Raw genomic sequence first — 27,207 nt, forward strand, 5'->3', positions numbered from 1 at the left:
CCTGCAGCCAGAATCTATGCAGCAGTGCCGCCTGAAGCGTCTTTAGGATGCTTCAGATGGTCACACCGCTGCCCTTACAGCTCCCCAGAGCATCCTCAGGATGCTCCGGGCATTGCTGTAATCACCGGCGATTGTGGCCCCGCCCATGTGTGATGTCACACGAAGGGTCGTGACCTGCACCGGGCCCACAAATAATGTTCTATATATCAAAAGTGGCCCTCGACAGAAAAAAGGTTCCCCACCCCTGGTCTACATGATGAATGTCAACTTGGCAATGGCGACATGACCATGTCGACATTCTCATGTTGTCATGATAAATGTCGACATTATGAATGTCTACATTTCATACTCAACACGTCTTTCACAACTAAAGAGCACGCTTAAGAGTCCAGGACTCCAGGCAATATCTGAAAAAAAATGTACGGTGCTTATTATTATGTGATTATTATCTTTTAGATTCCAATCTCTTTTGTAGAGCTAGATGCTAATAGTACAGTGATGTCAACTGATTTCAATTTATTACATATATAGCAGTGTTGGAATTATTCAAGAGTTGTGTATATCAAATACATCAATTAAAAAACATTTTGAAACTAATGTTTTTACACAACCGATAGATTGAAAAGGATAGTATTTAAAATAGTGTTTTTTTTACATGTAAGACAATGGTGTCAGTCGAGTGTCTCAGACACACAATAGAATCAGAGTGGGGAGTGTGGATTTTCATTTATGAATGGATTCCATTAAAGGTCGGTGAGAAAGGACATTAAGGTTGTGAGCCAAGGACTGGAGTAAGGATGGAGTTAACAAATGTGTTGTTTATTTGCTGAAGTAGCAGAATGGACAAGAGTGTGGAAATTGCAGTGCAATGAAAAGGGCAAAACTATGCACTTGAATAAGAAAAATCAAAAGACAGTCTATAGGATTAATGACATTGTGTCAACTACCTGTCACATTATGTCAGATTAAGCTACTGTATGTAAGAAATGAAGCAAAGTAGAGGGAAAGCAGTAGCGTGCTGTGTTGTACACTGAGGAACCTGAGTCAGAGTCATGGGTGTCCCTTATAGCAGTGTAGACAGCTGCGTTCTGTGATCTGTCATCTCACTATCGAACATGAGCCAAAGTTTCCGCATCCTTTTTGTGTCACCATAACTCAGAACTACATCTCATTGCCATGTCTTTTCCAGACATAGGAAAGACTTACTTTATAACTCACTTTACTGTACCATACCAGGTTCCCCAGCATAATACAGATGTGTCCATATACACCTATCCTCAAATAGCACCAAATAGACCCGTTTAGAGCGCCATGAACTTAGCCAACCTATCATGTCATTTTGCTATTTCCTAGGACAAAACAGGTTTGCACCTTCGTGCCCGCAAATCATCCGTCCTGTTTATGGCAAATCATCCGTCCTGTTTATGGCAAATCTTCCGTCCTGTTTATGGCAAATCATCCGTCCTGTTTATGGCAAATCATCCGTCCTGTTTATGGCAAATCATCCGTCCTGTTTACTGATTGCATTTTGTTAAAAAATGAATTAAAGAATGAAACAATTCTTACAAATGTTAAACAATGACAATTTGTATATCACATATACCAACAAGACTTACAGTATCTCAATACACAACTTTATAGAGAAACCATTCATTAGTTGCTTTAGCAGAAAATAGTTACGTCTTCCTAGAAGCTAATAAACGCCACATGCATGAGAATTTGCATCTTATGCGGGCCATTCCTCATTCTTCCCATCCGCCAATTGACGATCAAATACACCTATCTGGGACATGGATGATCGGTGTACTGTCTGAGGCTCGGGGAAAAACAGCATGGTAAAATCCTGACTCGCTTATTATTTTTTATTTCACGGATTTCCTGACCCCGGCATAACAGCAAATTGGGGCAATAGATCGCCGATGTAGGGGCTCCGTTAGGGCCTGATTCAGAGATGGACACTGTTTTGATGGTTACGTAGTTTTCTGATGTTTTTGATCTGCACATGCACATTAGAGCACTGCGCTTGTGCAGATTTGGTACTGAGACGTCAGTAGCAGTGCCCTGAAAGCCGTAGCATGATTGACACGCTGCTGGCGTTTGGGGGCGGTGACAGGGAGCATTCCAGAAAACGCGGCGTGCCAAAGCCAGTGGCTGCATCTTTGGGTGCAGTTTCACTAGCCCCGGTAGCATGGTTTTGCCGGACATCCTGAGGAACCTGAGAGTTACTTGGATGTTCGAATGCAGCCCAATGTTCATGCAGTGGATCCAATGCTGGGCCTTTGGACACAGCCAGCGGATAACAGAAGCCAGCAGTGGGCGTCTTTTTAGACAAGACACCTCCTGTAGCTTTTGCATATTTTAGCACAGTTGCTGCGTACAAGGACACAGCGCTCGTGTAATTTGCGTCCACTTCCACAAAATACTCTATTACCCCCACGTTTCCAAATATTTGATCTCTGCAATGTTATCACCAGAGAACAACTCTGCACAAAAATCATTATGAAGTCCAGGAATGTCTGAGTATTTCCTACATTCTGGCTTTAATAAACTCTGTGACACAGTTATTTGAAAGAGGAGAGTCCAGACTTGCACCTTATACTACAGAAAGCGATAGGAAATCTAGAAATGGGGGATGCCCAGATCTCCCACACTCTGGCATTAATAAACACAGGGGTTCCCTCATTTGATGCTGTAAGTTGTGTATTCTTCAAAATAGTATGCCTTGTTAAGATACCATTTTATTCCTACACATTTCATGCGTTTCATTTAAACACGTAAAGGAAAATAAATGCATTATAAATTTCAGACTATCAAAGTGTTCTGAAAAACACAAGGTGTATTTTGTGTTAGTTCTGCAACTGAGGTTGGAATATGATCAGCCCAATAAGTGCTAGGATAAGCTCAGGACAAAGGGGTTAAAATACTTTATCGATTCATTATTTACAAATCATGCAGTTTATTTAGATTATTGACTAATACTGTGCTATGCACTAACTGCCATCTTTGGGGTCAGAAACAAATAAAGTCCAGTCAAATTGCCAATAATGTAAGTCATGCAGGTGTTAGTAAATGAGCTCCAAGCCTTAATAGTAATGAAGCAGGAGATTGTTAGTTGTGCATATAATAGGTATATCTCACTAAATCCTGCTGTAATACTTGACACTATATTTAGTCCCAGTTGGACAGAAGCAGTGTTAGCTACTCTTCCCACTTCCAGACACTACTTTACCACTGGGTTATGAGCAGATGGCATATGCCCAACATATTGCTGACCTTTATTTCATTACACCACTGCAAGGCAGAGGGTTCTCTCCTCTCACTAGGCAGCCTCACTAGCATGGAGTGTATTCTCAGTGTAGTTATCTTCCAGCTCCTGGTTTCTAGCTTCTGTTTTTTTGCGTTTAACCTGCAATCCACCTGTATATCAGCAGGGCCGTAACTAGGGGTGTGCGAATGGTGCCGCCCACCCACGGCCCCTGCTTCTGGCTAGCAGGGTACTTTTCAGCCAGAATCTGTGCAGTAGTGCTGCCTGAAGCATCCTTAGGACACTTTAGATGTGCACACCGCTGCCCTTACAGCACCCAGAGCATCCTCAGGATGCTCCAGGCATTGCTGTATTTCTCTACGTTTGATGCCCCGCCCCTCCACATGGAGTCATACTGAGGGGGTGTGGCCAGCACAAGGAGCCGCAAGCCCTAGTTACGAAACTTACTGACACTTTCTTTCATCCTCTGACAGCGGTTTTCTCAGAAATTTACATTATTGGCAATCTGACTGGAATTAATTCATTTATAAAGATTACAGCATTACAAAATAATTTTTATAGTCCAGGTCGACCTGTGTATTCAGTAAGTTTATTATATATATATATATATATATATATAAAATAAACATTTTAAATACATTTCAAACCAGCAGTTGAGTATTTTTTGTATACTGTTTCTTAATGCCTACTAAACATGCTTTATCACTGGTATTCTGAACACTTTCTGAAAAGCATTCACTTCACCTTGAGTTAATTTCGATGTTGCCCGCAGAGTATACATGCGTTAACACTCAGTAAAATATAATGGAGATCTATGCAAGTGCTCCTTAAGAACAAAGTACTGTATGCTACATGGAGACTTTGAGAAAACCCTTTGAACACTGTTAAAAGCAAGAACAAATGACATTATTTTCTTTGCCTCTACCAAGAATTATTTTTCAGTGCTCGTATGTATGGGGCCTCACCTGCCTCATTGATAGTGTGATTTGCCTTCCTTTGGGTCATCACATCTAAAAGTTGAACTTGACATATGACATTTTTTCAACTCTGCTAACTATGTAAGTGATTGTTATAACACTACTTCATAAATAACCCAAATAAAACATAAAAATATTAATGGCTACAAATTAGTTTTATTTTGCTGCCTCCAGTGATACCGGCAGTGTCTGTGAGTAATGGTGTAAGCCCTACCTTCAGTAAAATATAGAAGTAAAAAGTGACAAAGATCACATCATTAGTCTTGTAGAGTAAAGGGGTGGGGAGCAAGGAATAGATCTTTGTCTTCTGCCATGACTCTTATTTGTTCTTTACTGAATTAGTGAATTTCCCTCTTGTTTTAAAATTGGCAAAACAGTAGAACAGTAAGTCAGGCACAAATAGTATAAGATTAAAAAAAGTTTTAAAATGATTGCGCTTAACTTATGTTTTTTTAATATATAGTTATAAACTGTATACAACAGAGATACAAATAAATGCTGGTTTGTTTGCTAATGATAGATTGAACATGGTGTATATACAGTTATATATACATACAGAAAGTTAAAATTATTATCAATTATAATAATAAAATGTATATAGTGCCATCATACTTTTCAGTTCTTTACAAGTGGGAATAAATATGTTAATAAACTAGACTGGGTATTAACAGACAGATAAAGGGGTAAGATGGCCCCAGTCATAACCTTTTAATCTATAGGAAAATTCGAGTTTGGTTAAGTGTATTGTATTACATATTGGCCCAGGAAGATAGCAATGGGAAGAGTACATAGTGTTCTATGTGATCCAGTCACACAGCAATGTTGGTTTTGTGTTCAGATAATTAAAAAAAAAAAATTAAGATAAATTAAAGATTTGAGTGAACTGTGGAAAATCTAGTAGAATACGGGAGGTTAAGAAGATGGCTCAGGAATTTCCTGATGTGAGCCTTAAGTGAATGCTTGAACACGTGGATGCTAGAGGAAGGTCTTGTTGCATGAGAGAGCATATATACAAGAAAGCAATATAGGGACTGCCAGAGCAGCAGTGGAAGCTAGTTTTGTAATGAAAATTAATCTAGTAGCTATGTGCATTCAAAATAGACTGTATTGGTGATGATTAGGGTAAGACCAGTAAGACCAGAATTATAGTATTTATTGTGAGAGATTATAAGTGCACGAATTAAAGGTTTTGCATTGTGATATGTGTGCAGTTTAGAATTTTTTGTTTGAAGTATATAATAGGATTTGGGAGCCTATTGCATGTGGGGAATAAAAAACAGTTCTGACACAAGGAGGGCTCCTAAGCAGTAAGCTTGAGGGTTTTTATTGTTGTGTTGTCAGGTAGCTTCTTTTGACTAGCGGGAAGATTATTTATCAAATGAAAACAGATTAAATCTCTGCAGAAATGAGGAGGTGTCGTTAGAGTGCCAAAAGGATAAAATGGTGGAGGAAAGCTTGTATGTGATAGGGTGATGGACTGAGACTGGAAAACGTGTTCATGAAATCAGGAACTGAGAGTCTGGAGAAACCAAATTCAAGGCAGAGGCCATAATGATGAGCAGAAAAGCCGGTCCACTTAGAGAGGCTAAGCTAGGCACCTAGGAAAATGTGGGCAAGTCATTTGGATGTTGAAATCACCATAGATGAAGGTATGGATGTCAGAGGATAAGAAACAAGGGATACAGGCAGAGAAATGGTTGAGAAGTAAGTTGTTGGTGTGGACCAGTGGGGATGATAGATCACAGCAACATGCGAAAATCTGGGAAGTAAATGAAAGTCAATAGATGGGAATGTGAGTTATGTGACAGTTGAAAAAACTGTAAATGTGCAATTTTGGGAAAGGATGAGTCTAAGCCCACCTCCACCAGGCCTTAAGTCGTGGCTGAAGTGGAGACAACCTTGTAAAAGGGCTGCAGTGTCTGATCGCGATAGCATGTTTCTGATAGAAAGAGGAAGAAGTCATGGTTGGATTTGCTTTGGCTGGCGCACATTTAAAGGATTGTGAAAGTGATGGGATTTGTATTGTATTCTAATTCAAAATTATGTGTGGTCTTGGATTTGGTGATGCATTGCTAGCTTGGACAGTGGCGGAACTAGCGAGTGGTGGGCGCAGGTGCAACAATACGCTTTGGACCCCCACCCCACCCACACGTCTCTCATTAAAAAAATTAAATAAATGTAATTTCTCTTGCGTTTATTACAATAAATGTTACTCATATCGTGTAATAAATTCAATAGAAATGAAATTTGTGTTCTCCTGTGTCCACAATTTGTGCTATATTTATGAAGAGGCGGCTTTGGTAAGCCACCACTTCTTGGCTGGTTGGAGCTGAAAATTTAAAGCAGCTCTCACATTTAGCATAAAACCCAGCTTGCTTTACATTGAATGTTAGATTTAATTTTTCAGTGCCAACCCCGAGGAGCAGCTGCTACTTAGTTAATAAAGCCCAGCTCATCCCCCTGCGTCTGTCAAGCTAATTCGACTCCATGAGATCCAGCTCATCCCCTGTGTTACTCCAGCTCGTTCCCCTGCGTCATTCCAGCTCATCCCCCTACGTCACTCCAGCTCATCCCCCTGCGTCTGTCAAGCTAATCCGCCTACATGAGTACTGGCTCATCCACCTGCATCATTCCATTTCTTCCCCCTGCGTCAGTCCAGCTCATCCCCCTGTGTCATTCCAGGTCACCCCTGTCTATCCAGCTCATGCCCCCTATGTCTGTCCAGCACTAGCCAATTTCAGTCCCAGTCAGTGACCCACCTGCTTTATGCATATTTATTGAATTAGTGCCCCCTTGCCACCACTATTGAATTGTTAAGCCATAATTACTGCCTTCCTGACCACCCACCAGATTGCACCATTATATTTTTAACTAACCAGATGTTATTGCCCACAACGCTGACAAGTCAGCTTCTGTTAGTGCAGCAGCCGCAGACCTCCATTCCAAACCCCACAGTGGAGTACAGTGGGAAGGGTGGTTGTTCCTTCAGGGTCCTCTGCATGGTAATGAGACAGTCACAGCCGCATCTTGTTCTGTCACAACAGGGGAGGATCTGTGCATATAATCTGTGACTCCACTGACAGGAGCAGTCTATTGGCAATCAGCGGGGACTACGGAGGGCCATGGGTCTCCTGGTTCTCAGAGAGAAGGAGCTGTAGGTGAGAGGAGGAGAGGGACAGGGAAGCAAGGGGCACCCCATCTCTCCTTTATCTGGACCGCCTCCTCCTCCTTCTTGAATACAGGCTACAACATAAGCCGGTCGCAGCAGTTCTATACTGAGTAAGTCTGACTCATCATAGTACTGTTCTAATAATGCCGCTGGCCACAGGCCCCCATTATTGCAGAGGGCCTATATACAATGCATCGGCTGCACCGAGAAATTAAGATTGTACAAGCTCTTTATTCCTATTGATAGTTTCAGGATATTACAGTTGTATAACAAATATAGAAAGTATGTTTATTACTGTTAATTAGAGGTAAGGGGACCAATTTGGATAAAGGGGTGTGATGCAGCAGGGGAAAAGGATGTTACAATTTGAAAGATGATGCATGAAGTAATAGTAAGAAAATAACTTATTAAACATGGTGAGGGTTTGATAGTGGGTTTGTGGCAAGGGTCTAGGGCAGTGGTTCCCAAACTGTGCGCCTTGGCACCCTGGGGTGCCTCGGGACACTTGCAGGGGTGCCTCAGGATGGTGTCCAGCACCAAATCAAATTATTAATGGTCAATGTAATGAAAATATGGATGACAGGTAAGCACAATTTACTTCACTTTACTAGTTTACTAAATTTTTTCAGAATTTCTCAATAACAAACTTTTGGCTTAGGGGTGCCGTGAAAACACTGCTGATACTCTAGGGCGCCGTGATTCAAAAAAGTTTGGGAACCACTGGTCTAGGGTTAATAGAGAGCTATTCACTCAACATGTTACTTTGCCCGGGATGTGATGGTAATTGTAGAAATGCAGATTCTGGATATAACAGATGAAGATTGTTGCTTGTACTGTAGTCCTCAGATGATGAGCACAGTTTGTTTAACTGTGATATTTAACTATGATTTATTTGGGTTCTGTATATTTTGTTGATGGTTAGCAAGTCGACGCTGATGAAATGTGGACATGCAAACAATGTCGACAATCAGCAAGGCAGAGGTTTCAGAGATAAGTACCCTAACCTAGCGGCTACAGCTCTGGCGATTGTGTCTAATGTCGCAAAGCTGCAGTTGCAGCAGTATGTATGTACCTAACCCATTATGAATGTCGGCATTGTTACCGTCAGCATGCTGGCCTCATCACGATTTCTTTTACTTTGGAAGTCATCAGTTATGAAGAACATCACAATTAAATTCTCCCTATTCAAATACTTTAACCCTAGTCTGCCTCTTAAGATAAAGTAAATATGTGATACCACATATGAATGCAGTTCTGCACAAACTCATAAGAGTTCATGCAAAATTTACTCTATTATACGTACATACAGTGCATCCGGAAAGTATTCACAGCACGTCACTTTTTCCACATTTTGTTATGTTACAGATTATTCCAAAACGGAATAAATTCATTTTTGTCTTCAAAATTCTACACACAATACCCCATAATGACAATGTGTAAAAAGTTTTTTTTAGATTTTTGCAATTTAATTAAAAATAAAAAAAACCCTAAGAAATCACACGTACATAAGTATTCACAGCCTTTGCTCAATACTTTGTTGATGCACCTTTGGCAGCAAGTACAGCTTCAAGTCTATTTGAATATGATGCCACAAGCTTGGCACACCTATCTTTGGGCAGTTTCGCCCATTTCTCTTTGCAGCACCTCTCAAGCTCCATCAGGTTGGACGGGAAGCGTCGGTGCTCAGCCATTTTCAGATGTCTCCAGAGATGTTCAATTGGATTCAAGTCTGGGCTCTGGCTGGGCAACTCAAGGACATTCACAGAGTTGTCCTGAAGCCACTCCTTTGATATCTTGGCTATGTGCTTAGGGTTGTTGTCCTGCTGAAAAATGAACCCCAGTCTGAGGTCAAGAGCGCTCTGGAGCAGGTTTTCATCCAAGATGTCTCTGTACATTGCTGCATTCATCTTTCCCTCTAGCCTGACTAGTCTCCCAGTTCTTGCCGCTGAAAAACATCCCCACAGCATGATGCTGCCACCACCATGCTTCACTGTAGGGATGGTATTGACCTGGTGATGAGCGGTGCCCGGTTTCCTCAAAACACAACACCTGGCATTCACGCCAAATAGTTCAATCTTTGTCTCATCATGATCTGAGAGTCCTTCATGTGCATTTTGGCAAACTCCAGGTGGGCTGCCATGTGCTTTTTACTAAGGAGTGGCTTCCGTCTGGCCACTCTACCATACAGGCCTGATTGGTGGATTGCATCAGAGATGGTTGTCCTTCTGGAAGGTTCTCCTCTCTCCACAGAGGAATGCTGTAGCTCTGGCAGTAGTTGCAATTGCTTACGCTGAATCAGACCCACAGATAATTTGCTACAGCATGACTGCATTGGCATACTTGTGTGAACTACAATATAGCAATTCTCTACTTATTTATTTTAATATAGTATAGCTTTCCCTATTTATTTTGTTAATATGTTACATTGCTGGTGCCCATTGCACTTTTTTGTCTGTTACAAACATGTTTGTATGTATAATTGATAGGTATATGGTTAGATGGCTTGATGTTATGTAAAGTAGCTACATCCACTACGTATCTACATCTTCAGTGCAGCTGAGATCTGTAAGTGGTCAGCGTGTTGTGTGTACTTCTTTTCATCCATCTCTCTCTCCTGCAGGAACTTAGGAGGGTGAGGCAGCAGAAGCAGCAATGTGATGAGGAGTTCAGTCTGGAGAGCCAGGAGTTAGAGCACCAAAAGAACAACCTGCAGCAAGAGTTACACACTACACAGGTAAATAGATCATTAGTATTCACAATTTACGGCACTTAGGAAGGTGATTCACCTAGTGTATAGCTTTATTTAAATAGTGGTAATTAAAAACGCAGTAAGAAATAGGCACCTTTTCCTATTTCATACATCACAGTTGTGTGACTCATGCAGTAGTGCATTTATCACAATCTATATAATAAGTGAGAAAGCCTGTCTGTCTGTCTGTTTGTCCTTTATGCACGGCAATAGGTTTGGACCTAGTTCCACCAAATATAGCAGGGTGGTTTAGTTTGATCAGGATTGGCTATTTGCCTAGATTTGAACTTTGTCAAGACCACAAAGTCACACAATCCTAAAAAAAAATGTGGACACTCTTAACGTACACAGATTCCAGGGCTGGCTCAAGTACAATTGGCAGTCTGACAAAAACCTATGTGAATGCTACAAAAGTATCCTTTTAACCTCACAGCCTGAGCATGTGTCAAACTTTATGACTCATGCAAGTTCATATTAAATACAGAGTTTTTTTTTTTTTTAAAGTGGCCATATTTGTTAGTCAGCCCTCAGTGTTTGCATGCAAGAGCTTTGGGGGCCACATAGCAAGATCTTAAAAGGGCCCCCAGAAGTAAAAAAACAAAAAATGCATACATTTGCCCCCACACAGAGCCCATGCATGTTATGCCAAACAGAACCCATTGAGGTTATACCACACAGTAATACCCCTTTTACACATTATCCCACGCAGTAGTAGTGCCCCTTACACATATACTAGACAGTAATGCCCTTTACATATTATGCCACATAGTAGTAGTGCCCCATATAACACATTATTCCACTCAATAGTAGTGCCCCTTACACATTATACCTCCCCGTGTCGTTCAAGCAGCCTCTCACCTCCCGCTGTGTGTCATCAGAAGCCAGCAGGTGTGGATTTTGAGCCAGGCTGCCAGCTAATTACAGCTGGCGCGCCGGCAGGCAGCGTCAGACAACGTCAGCTCATATTGAATCTGGCGCTGGTCGCGAGCCAATCGGAGCTCACGGACCGACAGCCAATCAGGAGCCACCACTGCTAATTGGCTGCCGGTCACCATGCTCTGATTGCCTCGTGACCGGCGGTGCTGCCTCTTCATGTCTGCCTGCCGGTGTGCCAGCTATAATCAGCTGGCGCGCCAGCACCAAATCAACATCGCTGCCACGCGGGCCTCCATCGGCTTCTCTCACTGGATCTGCCTGCCTTGTGTGCATTACTGGGGGCAGGGGGAGCGGCAGGCCACAGAGGCAGCTCCGGGGGAACCTTAGCAGCCGCACCCCTTGCACCCACGGTAGTTACGCCACTGTGTGCATGCATGTTAACAAACCTTGGGGTCCTTTTCAGGATCAATGGAATGGGGTTAGAGGCGAGGACAATGTAAACAAATAAAGACTGCAGGTGTACTTTAGGGTCCAGTCTTCAACCCAGGCACCGCTGGGTTTCCCAGCTAGTTTGTAATATCTCAAAAACAAATGTTATTGGTGGAAGACTATTAAGCTGTATTTCACTTAGGACTAAGGGTTGTACGCTACTCCAATGTTTATGGAGTGCATTTAAGTTGCAATACGCATGCATTAAGGTACATTATAGTAGTCGCTTGGAACAACTACTTTTTGCTAGCATTTGGGGGAGGTAACAGGGAGTGGCAGCAAAGAACGCAGGTGTGTTATGACCGTTTGGGGGGCGTGTCACATCCTGTGACTGCAATCCCGTATGCAAGGAATATGGCTCCGGCGTCTCAATTCCCATGGCCAGTCTGCGGGACCATAGACTCAGGAGTGCAACAATCGAATGATCTGCGACTCATGCTGCATATTTGTACACAGATGCTGCAACATTTTACGCAGATGCTTGAATTAGAAAAGCTGCAGGTGGGTGTCTCAATACATCTCCCGGCAGCTGCCAATCTGCATATTTTCACACAGCAGCTATGCACAAATTCGCAGCTGAGATGGCATTAGCGTACAACTCTGAATGAGGCCCTAAGTTCCATAGTTCTCCACATTATGAATATCATCTTCTTTATCTTGAACATACTCTGTCAGGGGTGGGCAAAGATAGCACCGTCTGTCTAGTCTAAATCACCCAGTGCCTGAGTATCACAGGAGTTACAATGGAAACTTCTCAGTGCTGAAGCACACCCATCCCTGTTATAAAGTGCATAGGTCAATTTCAAACATATTATATTTCACTCTCACGAGTAACCTGCCATTTCTAGTCAGTTGCTTTGGAAGTATATAGTAGTTTTCTTTCCCTTGCTTGACGTAGTCTATTAGATCCATAGCCTTAAGAGAGGGTAAAATAAAAAGCAAAATTGATATTGGGGTCACTGGAGAGACTGCTGTTCTGTTCACTTGCCAAACTAGTGCGGATTGCTTCAGGGCTGTAGGAAAATCAATAAAGAAAGAAAAAGATTTCACATATAATTGAAATTGCTTGCTTATTACACTTTTGCTCAGCAGATGGCACCTTCTTGTAAATGATGGGTAATCTCAGTCAGTCTATTAGTTACAAGATTGTATCAGCTGCAAGACAGAAATATTTGTAACATCTTCAGACTGTGCTATTAATGTGTCAGTAAAATAAAAGAAAGTGCAGTTGCCACGTTCTCATATCAAATTCGTACAGTTTCATTTTAGAAAGCTGTATTATGATGAAATCTAGTTCATTACTGCCCATCATAAGCATGTTATAGGTATAAAGTCACATTATATAGCAGGTGATACTTTTGGAAACAAACAAAAACCATAATTAATAATGAGTGTTTAGAGATACACAATGGGGACGATTGAGCAAGGATCGCAAGAGCAAAGCTGCACGCAGGCAGCTTTGCAATGCAGCAGGAGGTGTATGACACCCCCTGCTGCATTTGCTTTCCCAGCACTGCGACAGAGGTCGCAGGCTGGGATCACCATCGTGACCATCGATGGTCGTGATGGTGGATGGCACCGTGCTGCCAGCCAGCTGGGTAAGCCTCAGCTTACTCATTCTGGTTGACTTGCGAGCCCAGGACACTGTCCATCAACGCAGTACCTGGGATTGCCACTCCCGGAAACCGGGGCAGACGCGTTTCCCGTTCCCGGAAAACGCCGGTCACCCCCGCACCGCCTTTAAATACCTCTGCCTGTCAATCAGGCAGAGGCATAGAAGGGTCTGCTTGTGACTAAGCAGGACCCATTCTGCACACTCGCAGGTGTTGCAAGGAATATGGCTCCCATAATCTTACGGTGTTGTTACACACTTTGCACAAGAGTTCTGTATTAAAATGGCTGTTTATCCTAATTACTTTGTGGGCAATCTTCTTTTCCTTTGTGTAAATAATATATACTAAAGACGGCACCTGGGGAGGCTGCCATACTAATGTCTAGATTGTACTGCAGGTGTTTGAGCTGCCAGGCTTTTACTTTTAACTTTCTTGTAGTTTATTTAGCTAAATACAGTAACATTATTATTATAATCACCACCACCACCACCTCCACCATTATTAGTACTACTTGTACATCAACAAAATGTTATGCTATACTTTTAATTATGTAAAACAAAATTACAAAACTACACAGACTTCTGTGTAACAGTCCGTATGCCTAGCAGGATGCTTGAAGTTAAGCCGGGTACACATTGAGCGATGTGTACCGGCAGGGCAGTTTCTAGGGTCTGAGGCTCCCAGTGCGAGCAGTCAAAATGCGCCCCCCCCCTCGAAGCAGTAATATTGTGGAGTGGGCGTGACCTCATCGTGAGGGGGTGTGGTATCACAGTAAGGGAGTGTGATCTCGAAAGACCACAGAATGACAGCCACTGTGACTACTGAGTACAGGGGTGTCTAACCTGTCAGAGGCAAAGCACTGAAAAATATATGTAGCCAAACAAAAGACAGACAGCATCCGCGCGCCAGAGGCGCGCGCTCAAAAATGGGGTGTGGCCTAGCTGTCACAAGCTCACGCCGCATTTCTGTGTGCATGCCTTTGGTGTGACATTTGCAGAAGTATGACCTTGTATCACACCCGGTTTTAGTCGCGTTGGGAGCGAGCCCAGCACATTGAAAATACAAGCCAGATCCACATAAAATACACTGCAACAAACCACTTCCACATAAAATATATTGGAAAAGCCAGAGGCACATAAACTACGTTTTAAAACCACATCCACCTGAAATACATTATTAAATCCAGAACCACATAAAACACATTGAAAAAACATGATTCACATAATACACACTTCATTCCAGCCCCCTCCCTTGCCAATCCATCCCGACAGGTCTTAGGCTTCCTCCCCACTGGCTCTCAGGCAAAAGTGCCCATTATGCAGTACCCCCTGTAGTTGTCCCCATATACAGTGTCCCCTGTATTTATGCCCCTTATGCAGTGCCCACAGTGGTAGTGTAACTTATGCAGAGCCCCCATTAGTAGTGCCCCCTGTAGTCATGTCCCCTGTAGTCATGCCCCCATCAGTAATGCCCCCAATAGTAATGGTCCATGTTATAGTGCCCCAGTAGTAGTGTCCCCAGTTGTATTGACCCCAATAGTAATGCCCCCTGTAGTAGTGTCCCCTTTATAAATTCCCCAGTATTAATGCCCCTGTATTAGTGCCCCCCATAGTAATGCTCCCTTTGTAGTAGTGCCCCAAGTAGTAAAGCCCCAAGTAGTAGTGCCCCTGGCCCCTGAGTAATGCACCCAGTAGTGGTGTCTCCTATGCAATGACCCCAGTAGAAGTGCCCCCAGTAGTGGTGTCTCCCCCAGCAGCAGTGCCCCCCTTATAATGTCCCTAGTAGTAGTGCCCGGTTGCCCCCAGTAGTAGTGTCTCCCCAGTAGAAGTGCCCCCCTTGTAATGTCCCTAGTATCTTTGCCCAGGTGCCCCCAGTAGTGGTGGCTCCCCCAGCAGAAGTGCCCCCAGAGTAATGTCCCCAGTAGTAGTGCCCGGGTGCCCCCAGTGGTAGTGCCTCCCCCCCAAGTATTGTCCAGGCTGCCTGCACACAAAAACAACAAAAAAAAAAAACAGTAATACTTACCTTCAGCCCCGCTCTGGCGTCCGCTCCGCTCGGCTGCTCTTCTCTCTGCACTATGGGAAAGACGTCATGACGTCCTCCCATAGTGCACATTGTGGGAGCCGGAAGCAGGAGCCTCCGTCTCCATCTCCGTCTCCGGCTGCTCTGCTCTGCCGGGCGCCCGCTGGTAACTGAATCTCAGCGGGCGCCCGGCAGTTAACAGACTGTTTCTGAGCAGGGGTAGGAGGCGACGCGCCCCGTGCGATTGCACGGGTCGCCTGCCCCTAGAAACGGCCCTGTGTACCAGTACAATATGACGGGCTGACATATCGTACCTTGGGGACACATTAGAACGAGGTAATGAACGATGGAACGATCTCTCAATCCGTCCTTCATTACTGTCACGACCAGGGTTTCGCGGCATGAGGTCCTTTTGGTGGGGGAGCTGGCGTGTGGTGACTGGCATTGCTTGTATGCAGAGGTTTGCCAGCGTTGGTCATCCTGGCAAGGGTAAGTCTAGTGGCGTCTCCGCAACCATCTTGTCTTTGGCCTTGTGACATAGCAGGCCAATCGTCTGTGGGTCACCTGCTCTCTCTGGCCTATCACGTTCCGTTACTGGGTACTTAAGGGTGTTTGGAGCGCCCTGTAGTGTTCACAGCGTCAGCTGCGAGAGTTCTCTGCGCTCCTGAACTTTAGACTAGTGCTCCGGTGCTTGCACTAGCTCCTTGTCAGCCTCCGGCTTCCTACATAGCCTACACCGCTCTGCCTAGCCTCGCACTCCGCTGGGATCAGCCCTGCACCTTCCACCAGACCCACTCCTGCCTGAACCTGGCTCCTCAGTTAACCCTTTCCTGCACAGCTATCATCACAGCATTACCGGATTCTCCTTTCAGCCATCATCACAGCATTACCGAATTCTTCTTTCAGTCATCAACACTGCATTACCGGATTTCGCTTTCAGCCATCATCACAGCATTTCCGGATATCCCTCTCAGCCACTATTCAGCATACCAGGATATCCACTTCACTCTTACAGTCTATATGGATTCATCTCTGTCACTGATCTGGACATTCGTTTATTCCCACTCACATTTCCCTCCTGCCACATATACTAGTTTGTTTATTACTGGACTTTAGTTTATCTTATTGTTCATGTCTACCAACATTCACATTAAACAACCCACCTTTCAGTTTAAGCCTGTTCCGGTGTCTACTCCTGTTACCACCCCAGGTCCACAACAAACACAGTCTCTAACAATTACCTGCAACGGAGCTGTATGTTATATTGTCTGGTTGGACGTGCAGCACGGCCGACCAGATGATAGCTCATGTGGCGCTATATTCATGCAGGTGCATGAATATTGGCTGTACACACTGAGCGATGCAGCCGATATGTTGGTCTGTTGATATATTGATATGCTGACATCGTCTCAGGGCCTGATTTACTACTGATCGCTATTCTGCTTAAACGCACGCAACACAGTTGCTAAAAGCAGCGGTGACATGTAAATGTTTGCATTCGCATTGTGATCGCAGCCTGACATAAGGATGCCCACTTCCCCTCACTCACATCCATATACAGTCAGGTCCATAAATATTGGGACATTGACAGAATTTTCATATTTTGGCCTCTATTCACCACCACAATGGCTTTGAAATGAAACAAACAAGATGTGATTTAACTGCAGACTTTCAGATTTAATTTGAGGGTAATTACATCCAAATCAAGTGAACGGTGTAGGAATTACAACGGTTTCTACATGTGCCTCCCACTTTTTAAGAGGCCAAAAGTAATGGGACAAACTAAACAATCCTAAATCTAACTTTCACTTTTTAATACTTTGTTGCAAATCCTTTGCAGGCAATTACAGCCTGAAGTCTGGAACGCATAGACATCACCAGACGCTGGGTTTCATCCCTGGTGATGCTCTGCCAGGCCTCTACTGCAAATGTCTTCAGTTCCTGCTTGTTCTTGGGGCATTTTTGCCTTCAGTTTTGTCTTCATCAAGTGAAATGCATGCTCAATTGGATTCAGGTCAGGGGATTGACTTGGCCATTGCATAACATTCCACTTTTTAGCCTTAAAAAACTCTTTGGTTGCTTTTGCAGTATGCTTCGGGTCATTGTCCATCTGCACTGTGAAGAGCTGTCCAATGAGTTCTGAAGCATTTGACTGAATATGAGCATATAATATTGCCCGAAAAACTTCAGAATTCATTCTCCTGCTTTTGTCAGCAGTCACATCATCAATAAATACAAGGGAACCAGTTCCATTGGTAGCCATACATGCCGACGCCATGACACTACCACCACCATGATTCACTGATGAGGTGGTATGTTTTGGATCATGAGCAGTTCCTTTCCTTCTCTTGTCTTCCCATCACTCTGGTACAAGTTGATCTTTGTGTCATCTGTCAATAGGATGTTGTTCCAGAACTGTAATGGCTTTTTTAGATGTTGTTTGGCAAACTCTAATCTGGTCTTCCTGTTTTTGTGGCTCACCAATGGTTTGCATCTTGTGGTGAACCCTCTATATTCACTCTTGTGAAGTCTTCTCTTGATTGTTGACTTTGACACATATACATCTACCTCCTGGAGAGTGTTCTTGATTTGGCCAACTGTTGTGAAGGGGTTTTTCTTCACCAGGGAAATAATTCTTTTGTCATCCACCACAGTTGTTTTCCGTGGTCTTCCGGGTCTTTTGGTGTTGCTGAGCTCTCCGGTGCGTTCTGATGGGTTTGTTTTGATTTTTCAGCCTAATGATGGCTTGCTTCACTGATAGTGACAGCTCTTTGGATCTCATATTGAGAGACGACAGCAACTGATTCCAAATGCAAATGTCACACCTAGAATCAACTCCAGACCTTTTACCTGCTTAATTGATAATGAAATAATGAGGGAATAGCCCATACCTGTCCATGACATAGCTTTTGAGTTGATAGTCCCATTACTTTTGGCCCCTTAAAAAGTGGGAGGCACATATTGAAACTGTTGTAATTCCTACACCGTTCACCCGATTTGGATGTAATTACCCTCAAATTAAATCTGAAAGTCTGCAGTTAAAGCACATCTTGTTTGTTTCATTTCAAAACCATTGTGGTGGTGAATAGAGGCCAAAATCTGAAAATTCTGTCAATGTCCCAATATTTATGGACCTGACTGTATTTGGCCAACTGAGAGAAATCGGTAACATCGAGTAACATCGGACTTATTCGCACAGTTATTTCAGCGCACACTATGAGGCCTCTGGCGGCGTCCAGTATCACAGTGGCTTATTTATGCACGTCCATGCAATGGCGTTGAAGTGCACGTCTGTATTCGCCGGACCCCCGCTCCCCCGTCACCACCCACAAACGGCACTTCCTGTCAATCACTCTGCCATGGGTCTGCGTATCCTCTGTGATCGCTGTCCTGATCGCAGTGACTAGTTTGCGCACTGCGATGCATGCGCATGATGCAACAATGGACCGACTGCTGAATTAGGCCCTCAGTGTGTACCCAGCTTATGTGTAAAGGAAATACAATTGTGTAGAAAGCTGACCATTAATAGCTGCTACATGAGTTCACAGGTTCTCAAACTCAGACCCCAAACAGTGCATGTTTTCCAGGTCTCCTCACAGAATCACAAGGGAAATAATTAGCTCCACCTCTGGATCTTTTAAAATGTGTCAAAGAGTAATGACTACACCTGTGCACCTGCTGGGTGACCTGGAAAACGTGACCTGTGTGGGGTCCTGAGGACCGAGTTTGAGAACCACTGTATTAGTTCATCATCCTTATAATACAACTTGTTCTAGTAAAGTGAATATATATACGCTTTAAAATCATTACAATGTGGTCTGAAGGCTGAATGGAGTTAAAAAATTACAAATTAAAAAAGATTTATTACTAGCGATAGTGCCCGACACGTGATGCGGTCAGGATACCGGAGGGTGCTATCCCGCCCGCCGATATCCCGACACTCACATCCCGACATGGGACTAAAGATAGGCGTCGAAATCCCGACGCCTTTCATTAGCCCCACTACTAAATCCCGACACCCGGCGTACCGAACGTAGGTAAGCTGGGTGTCCTAGCGTCTAGCCGCTTGTGGGGAGGGGGTTAGCCTTAGGGACCCCCTGGGGGACTTAGGGTTAGGCACCCCCCCGGGAGGGTTGGAGTAGGGGAAGGGGGGTGTTAGGGTTAGGCACCACTAGGAGGGGGGTCAGGGTTAGGATGTGGAGAGGGGGCTATGTTTAGGCACTAACGGGTGGAGTTTAGGGTTAGTCACTAGGGGGGGGTTAGGTTTAGGCACCACTAAGGGGAGGGCTTAGGGTAGGTAGAGGGGAGGATTAGAGTACTTACCTGCTGCAGTCGGGATTTCGACCCATTGCTCTGCCACTGTCTGTATTTGATCTGGCGGTTAAACAGTCACCGGCATTACATACCGATTCCCCCGACACTGCCTGGCTTTCGCTTTCCCCTACACTTTCTTCCCACTTCTCTCTATCCTCTCTCCCCTTCACTCTAACACTTGGGGATAGATTTATCTAAGAGAGCAGGAGACGCTGCTGGTTACCGGAATGGGTATGAAATACCGCCGGCCGCATGCGGCAGCCCGACAGGAGCAGAGTGCGACGCAGCGGAAGCCCGACAGCGCTGGAAAACCCAATCGTGGATAGGTAAGTATCCACTAACCTAACCCCCCTAACCCTCCTTAGGGGTGCCTAACCCTAACTTCCCCCCAAGTGCCTAACCCTAATCCTCCCTCTAAGTGCCTAATCCTAACCACCCCCTTCCCCGCTGCCTAAACCTAAGTCCCCCGGGGGGGTGCCTAACCCTAAGTTCCCCCCGGGGGTGCCTAACCCTAACCCTCCCTCCCCCTAGCCTAACCCTCCCGGGGGGTGCCTAACCCTAAGTCCCCCCCGGGAGCCCTAAACCTAACCCTCCCCCCCCCGCGGCTGTCCACTCGCGGCGCCCGGCATCACTACGATCGTGATGCTGGGCGGCGGTCTCCCGGCGTCGGGGAAATGCTGGCGTCTACATCTAGACGCCCGGCATTTCACCCTTGCCGGGATAAGACAGTCGGGAAGCCAGCTGCCGGTATATAGGCAGTCGGATTCCCGATTGCTTCCTCTGGTTACCACCCTTTAATATGATAAGCAAATCATAATTAAATACTAGAAATGAATACAATCCACTTGTAAACTTTTACCATAGTAATTGCTACCTAGTGAGGATGGCATCTCTGAAGCAGAATGAAAATGAAGCAGCCAGTGAATGATGAAGAATATCAGCGGAAAACACAGGAATGTAGACTTTCAAAGGTAAGTATTAAAGGAAAGTGAGATAGTACGCATACTATTAAATTTAGATACCACAATGACATCAATCATGTCCAACTTAATATTAAATAGGGAAATAAATACATGAATAATGGGCCTGATTCAGCATGGATCGCTATTGCGATCGCAGCTGCGATTACGCACGCAGTCTCACTGCAGAAATATGCTAATGATTGCTATTGCAATGCCGTCGCAGCTTAACATAAGGATGCCCACACGCATCTGTCATACTTAGCAAGTCTGCAAAACCATCGGTAACATAAAGTACCATCGGAGCTTCAGGCACACTTGCACAAGGTCTGACCTTACTCAGGAATTGCTAACCTCATCGCATGCAGTGAAAGCCCAAGCTGCTTATGGCATCGCAGGGGCTAATTTATGCATGCCCCTGTAATGGTGTTCAAACGCACTGGTACGCCTACGTTTCGCCGACCACTTCCCGTCACCACCTCCAAACGTTCACTTCCTGTCAATCACTCTGCGATGGGTCTGTGTAGTCACTGCAATAGCAGTCTGATCGCAGTGAGACCTTCGTGCGCGCACACTGCGATGGATACGCATGCACAAAAAGCAACATTCGGCCCTCTGCGTGCATAATCGCAATAGCGATCCTTGCTGAATAAGGCCCATTATGCATGTATTTATTTCCCTATTTAATATTAAGTTGAAAGAAAGTCAATTTCAAGGTCCCCTTTTCAAAATCATACCTAAATAATGTCATGAAACAACAAACTCACAACATAGGCCCTCATTCAGAGCCGTACGCTCTGAGCAGAGCGCACGCTCTGCATGAGGGCCAGGCTCCATTTTCATGGAGCGTCCTCCTGGACGCTCGTATAGCTGTGGGTCACCACCCACAGGCTATACGAGCGTGCATTTTGATGGCCGCGATGGTCGTGACCATCGCGACCATCGAAATTGCGAGCCGGAGCCTGCGGTTGAGGTTTTCAACCGCAAGCTCCGGAGTGATTTTGGCTCTATCAGAGCCAAAATCACTCCCACTGACATCACTAATGATGTCAGTGGGCCGGCTTCTGACGGGAGGCGTTCCCGTGGGAACGCCCCCGTCAGGGAGGCACGCCCCCGGCACGCCCACCAAAGGGGGCGTGCTGTCAATCAACATTGACAGCACGCCCCCTTTGATCGGACACAACGAGCGAAGGAAAGTCCTTTGCTCGTCGTGTCTGGCGCATGCGCACGACGGAGCTCCCTCCGTCGTGCGCATGCTCAGTGCAGACCATCGACCCACTTGCGAGCGGACAGCCGCTCGCGAGTGGGTCTGAATCAGGCCCATAATTCCTAGTATCAGGAGGCGATTCTACCAGCAGTGTGCTACGTTTGCTGGCTAGATATATGGAGCCTTCCGTCAGTTAAGGTTTAGCTCTGGCCAAATTGAGGTGCTAAGTCTAATGAGCACCCCAATTTCACCATGGATTGCTGCAAGATGATATGTACAGCTGCTGGAAGTCGCTGTCACCTAACTGTTTTGCTCCCAACATTGTGCATTTGCCCTTATCCACCACCATCCACAAATAATGCTATTTTAACTGACATATATGCATCTGTGTGCCAGTCTGCATATGTTCCCAATAATGTAAACACACCCTTACTATATTTGGCCAGGTTACAATCCCACCTTTCCAGGCACAAGCAGGCGCAAATGGCAGAATCTGCTCAGGCAACATATGTATGCATGCACACAGGAGTTTTATACAGTTTACTGGTGCAGCACTCATTATACATCAGAACTACAGGCTGCATTGTAGGAGGCTTCTATCTATCTATCCATCCATCTATCTATCCATCTATCTATCTATCGTTCGTATATTTGACACTGAATCTTTTCCTTTGAGCAGTGTCACTGAACCTTGCACACTAGGCAGACACAAAGTACTGTATGACTATGTTGAATGCATAATGAATACTGTATCCCCATGTAATATATTACTTTTTGGTTTAAAAATGTATCTTCTTACAGATGCAAATATCTGAGGTTTCAGGACAGTTAAAAAATACTATGGAACATACAGAAAAATATAAGAAATCCACTCATGACCTTATACAATATGGAAATATCATTGAAAACAACATAAAAACAACTGAGAATACAATTGCAAAGTTACAGTAAGTGATGTTATATAATATTTGTCTATTAAAATAATCAATGAAACTATATTTATGGATTAATAACCCTTTGCAGCAGGTTTTTGTTGTAAGCACCTGTAAATTGTCAATTCGTAATAAATATACTGTGGTGAGAGGGGTTACAGTTACTGTACGTAATTCGTAATTCTCACCTGAATTACCCAGATTCCTCTGGGATCAGCTCCCTCCAAGGGAGACTAAAGCAAAGTCTGTGCAGTCTGCAGCAGCAGTGGAGGTTTGGAACTCCGGGTTTTCTGGGTAGCACAGGTCCAGCTGGAAGTCATCACTGGATGACAGGAAGGGTTTAAATCCTTCATTCATCGGGTGCTCTGGACACTGACGCCGAAAAGCTGCCAGTGAGCAGGCCGGAGACTCATTAGTGCCAGGGACTTTTCTGAACTAGCTGTGTTAAGGAGCATAGCAGATTGTGGCTGCATTCTACTGCATCGTAGACGCAGTAAAACAGCACACAAAGTGTACTAGAGATGCTGGGCACAATGGAAAATGGTTTGAGAAAAAGCCACAGATTCAGACTTAGTCGCACACAGATATTCAAATGCCACAACTTCAGCAACAGTGAATGAAGACACATCTGTATGTAGCTGTTTGATCTCATTCGCAGACAGTAATTGGCGCTTTCATCTTTATCCATTTCAGCAGTCATCAGCATATTATCATATGACAACACAGTGACACTGTAGTTAGCATCTCCAGGGGAGCTGAGAGGGGGGGGAGCGAGTACTAATTGTCCGGGCTTGATGGAGGGGACCATTGGGTGCTTAGGTTCATTGTCTGTCAATGACAGTAGCCTTTGTCTCCCCAGCACATGCTGCTGTGTGCTGGGCCGTGGTGGGTCCAGGGAGGCTGTTGCCGCTGATAAGCAGCAGCTGCAGTCTCCTCTGGCTGTGCAGGGGGGAGCAATCACACTGATTGCCCCTCCCCTGGATTTGCCCTTGGAGTAAACAAATCTATTTGCCGAGCGTTTCCAGTGTGCAAAAATGAAACCCCAAAAATATGCATTTTTTGTTCTTAACCGCTTTTCTGTTTGGGACTCGTCCTAAGAACTGCAGGGCTACAAATGGGGGGAGGGGAATTACCTCCCCTTATAATTGCTGTCGCTCAGATCTGTGAGGTGGCGGGGCTTAATAACATCATTATGTCTGACCTGCGATGTGTTAGAAAGTAGTGCGTTCCTGCACTGTCTCCTCATTAAATACATGCTGGGCACTAGGACCCAGAGTCAGCAGGGAGATCTGACCTCTAACTTAGGGCCAGATTCAGTTAGATAAAACAAAACTTAACGCTGGAATAGTTTTTAGCACTATTCACGTGTTTTGGTGCGATATTTTTGCGTCTTTTGGCAATGTGCGCTTCCTTTTTCACCCTATCCTATTACAAGAGACGTGAAAACGCATATGTGCAAAAACTGCAAATGGCGAAACCAACAAAAAGTACAGAACATTTTTGGGAAATGTGTACCCCATAAAGCCTAACTGACATAGAAAATCAATATAGAAGTGTATTAATAGCCCTAATAAAAGTATTTTGGGTTCTTAAATTGTGTCAAATGGCTGTTACTTGCATATTTGCTTAAGTGTTGAAAAATGGTAAAAAGCAATATTTTTTTGGAGAAAAGAATTGCTGTAGTAAAATTGGGAGTACATTAAAATGGGTGCTAGTATATTTTTATGTCTATAATAAAGTGCAGTTTTAAAAAAAATTAAAAATACACCTGCTGCAGCCACCTGCAATCCTAAAAACACCTGTCCCATCCATACAGCCTCCCAAAGTACCCGACCCAGTACTTTAAATACATTTTCCACTACTTTTATTTTTTTCACCCCAAAATTGTCATTTCATTTTTGGCTAAATTAAGCTAATTCATTTTTTTTTGGAGAAATTAGTCAATAAGGGGGAGTGTCCAAGGGGTTCTGAACCAAGTCCCCACATTTGTTGACAAAATTAGGGATTTTGCTAATTTTTTCACCTTTCAAGGCTAGTCTTTGTCAAGGCTAGTCTTGACAAAGACCCATAGGTCGAAACGCGTCAGCGGCAGGTGTATGGCCTCATAAGGATTGCCCTGGGTATCGTAAGCTCTGGGACCCTCTGTTTGAACCCCTGGAAATTTCGAAATTTTTATTGGATACCGGTAACCTAGGGGTCCCGGCGCTTCCTTTCTGGGTACGTTCTATTTTCTACTCATATCTCTGATAAGAGGGTAATTGTTTTATTGGATGTACAGAACCAGTACATGTTTATGTTTGATTGACCTAATGGTATTAAGTTTTGTATGAAATTGTGATTTGAGAATAAATGTTTACATTTTAAACACTGAAGTGTATGAGAATTTGTTCTCATTATTCTAGAGATTGTAGCGCTATTGAAGTTCTGTCCCACAACCCATTTTTGTTCATAGTTTGAGTCATTCCTTGGTGTGTACCTACATAACTTTGCGATAAGAACAGTGGCGTATCTATTATGGATGCACGGCCATGGATTAAAAAAAAGTGTGCGCACATCATTTCCAACATGATGACATTATGAAGCCCCGTACTTTACAGGATACATTTACCAAACTTCTTAAATGCCATGAAATTAGCCTGAAAGCATTAACATTTCTCAATCTTTCCCATTCTGACACCAGCAGACTCAAGGATTGTCACCTCTTTCAAACAAAGTGACCCCTGAATTTTCTGGTGATCATGTATGATCACCAGGCAAAACCCCTTCACTGCAAAATTCATTATGGTGAGAGTATATTTCTCCCATCCTAGCTTCAGAATACTCAGGGACGCCCCTTATTGAAAGGGGGAAATGCCTTCTTACAAATGGAGTGGTCCCCTAGTGGTTATTATATGATGATCACCTGTGACAATATCAACCAGCACTGCAGAAATACTAGCAGACGTGGCAGATATGGGGGTGGAGGCACTTATTGTATACGATTTCCGAGTCTCCTCTTTCAAACAATATGCCCTCTTAATAGTTTCTGGTTATCACAGACAATAACACCGTATGCCATAGAAAGCATTATGTCTAGAGATTGTATTCTTCTAATGCCCAGATCTCACACACCCTGGCAGATAAAAACACAAGTGTCCCTTCATGCCTTGCTGAGCGCCATATTATTCTTACACATTTTATACATTTGATTCAAATACGTAGCAAAATAAATGTGTATTTTCATGTGAAAACCTACGTGTAGAATCCAAATGAGCTGTTTTGGAAAGGTGGATTAATGCCAACACAAAAAAACACAAATTCTTTATTGGTGGTTTTAATTTGTGGGGTGCAGAATACATAATTACTGATATTCATGTAGAGATAAACAGAGATAGTTTAGGCCCAGCAGGAGAGGCTTTAAATTATACTTTACCTGTTATCTGTATCTCCCTTTATTGCCTCCCTATCTCCTTTCCATTTACACAGCGGTGTAGTTCATACTTGCCTACCCTCCCGATTTGGTCGGGAGCCTCCCGAAAATCGGGTGCCGCTCCCGACCTCCCGGGAAGGCAGGCAAGTCTCCCGGCAGCTACCGACCCCTCCTGCCCCCCAACGCAATTACAGGAAAATCCCCTACAGTGGGGGGCCTGTGACGCGATTCACGCCGAATTGCGTCATTTTGGCCCCGCCCCCTGCTTCACGCTGCCTGTAATATCGGCAGTGTGTAGCGGGGGCGGGGCCAAAATGACGCAATCGCGTGGCTCCGCCCCCCGCTCCGTCCGCAAACTCTTGTAGTCTGGCCGGCCCCGCCCCCATTTGGTGGCCACGCCCCCCAGTCAAGTCGATCTGGCTGCTCCCTCCCAGAAGGGGCAGCCAGATAGTCGGTAAGCATGGTGTAGTTATAGTGGGTGTCGGGGGTGCTGTTGCTATGGGGCCCACCTCCCCATTACCTAGCTCGGCATCAGAGACAAATGCTGCTGGGAGAGATTCTTCCACTATTCTACTGAGGTCATCTGCTGGCAACTACTGTGTGTGTGTCTCTCCGCTGACGCAGACATGGACTATGTCATCACCAGTGAGGGGATGGACGGAAGAGCTGCCGGCTGACAAGCCACCATTTGCTTTGTCGTTTTATACAGTAGTCAGTAGCTGCTACCATCATACTGAGCCCTCTGTAACTTCCTTCCACCTCATAACTATTGTACATAATTAGCCAACTAGTTTCTTATCCTGTCCCCCACTACCTAACATCTTATGTGTTATAAGTGGTGCACTATATGTTAAAACTTAACTTTTCTACTTCAGGGTCCATAGGGGGTCCACAGGGTTGACCTTGGGGTATAGGTTGGGAACCAAATCCGGGCACCACGCAGTTAAAGCTTTTAGCTCCCAGGATGCACTTGGGTCCACTCTCCCTATAACCCCGCCCCCCAGCCAGAGGCACCTCAGTTTAAGTTGGTGCCCGGCCGGAGTCGGGTCACCGTTACTGCAGGGGGGCTGCTTAGCAGCCTCTAAGCTTAAAAGAGTTTTGTTTTATTATTTTTTTACTACTCTTCAGAGCGGCAGCATCAGACTGTCCAATGGACGTCTGAGCTGCCGCTCCTACACCCCGCCGGCGCTGCGACGCCAGTACAGATCTGGGGATCGCAGCGGGACCCC

General features: G+C 44.6%; 1 protein-coding gene across 1 annotated transcript in view; it reads left to right on the forward strand.

Annotated features, from left to right (window-relative positions):
• CCDC178 (coiled-coil domain containing 178) overlaps positions 1-27,207 on the forward strand; it is a 434,648-nt gene that overhangs the window by 138,239 nt on the left and 269,202 nt on the right. The window contains exons 15-16 of the mRNA XM_088469772.1: positions 10,032-10,145; positions 22,439-22,584. Of these exons, the coding sequence (XP_088325898.1) occupies positions 10,032-10,145; positions 22,439-22,584 (260 nt within the window). The remainder of the gene's footprint in view (positions 1-10,031; positions 10,146-22,438; positions 22,585-27,207) is intronic.

This window comes from Taudactylus pleione, unplaced genomic scaffold (genome assembly GCF_031769625.1).
Source record: "Taudactylus pleione unplaced genomic scaffold, aTauple2 ptg000093l, whole genome shotgun sequence".
NCBI classification, from domain to species: Eukaryota; Metazoa; Chordata; class Amphibia; order Anura; family Myobatrachidae; genus Taudactylus; species Taudactylus pleione.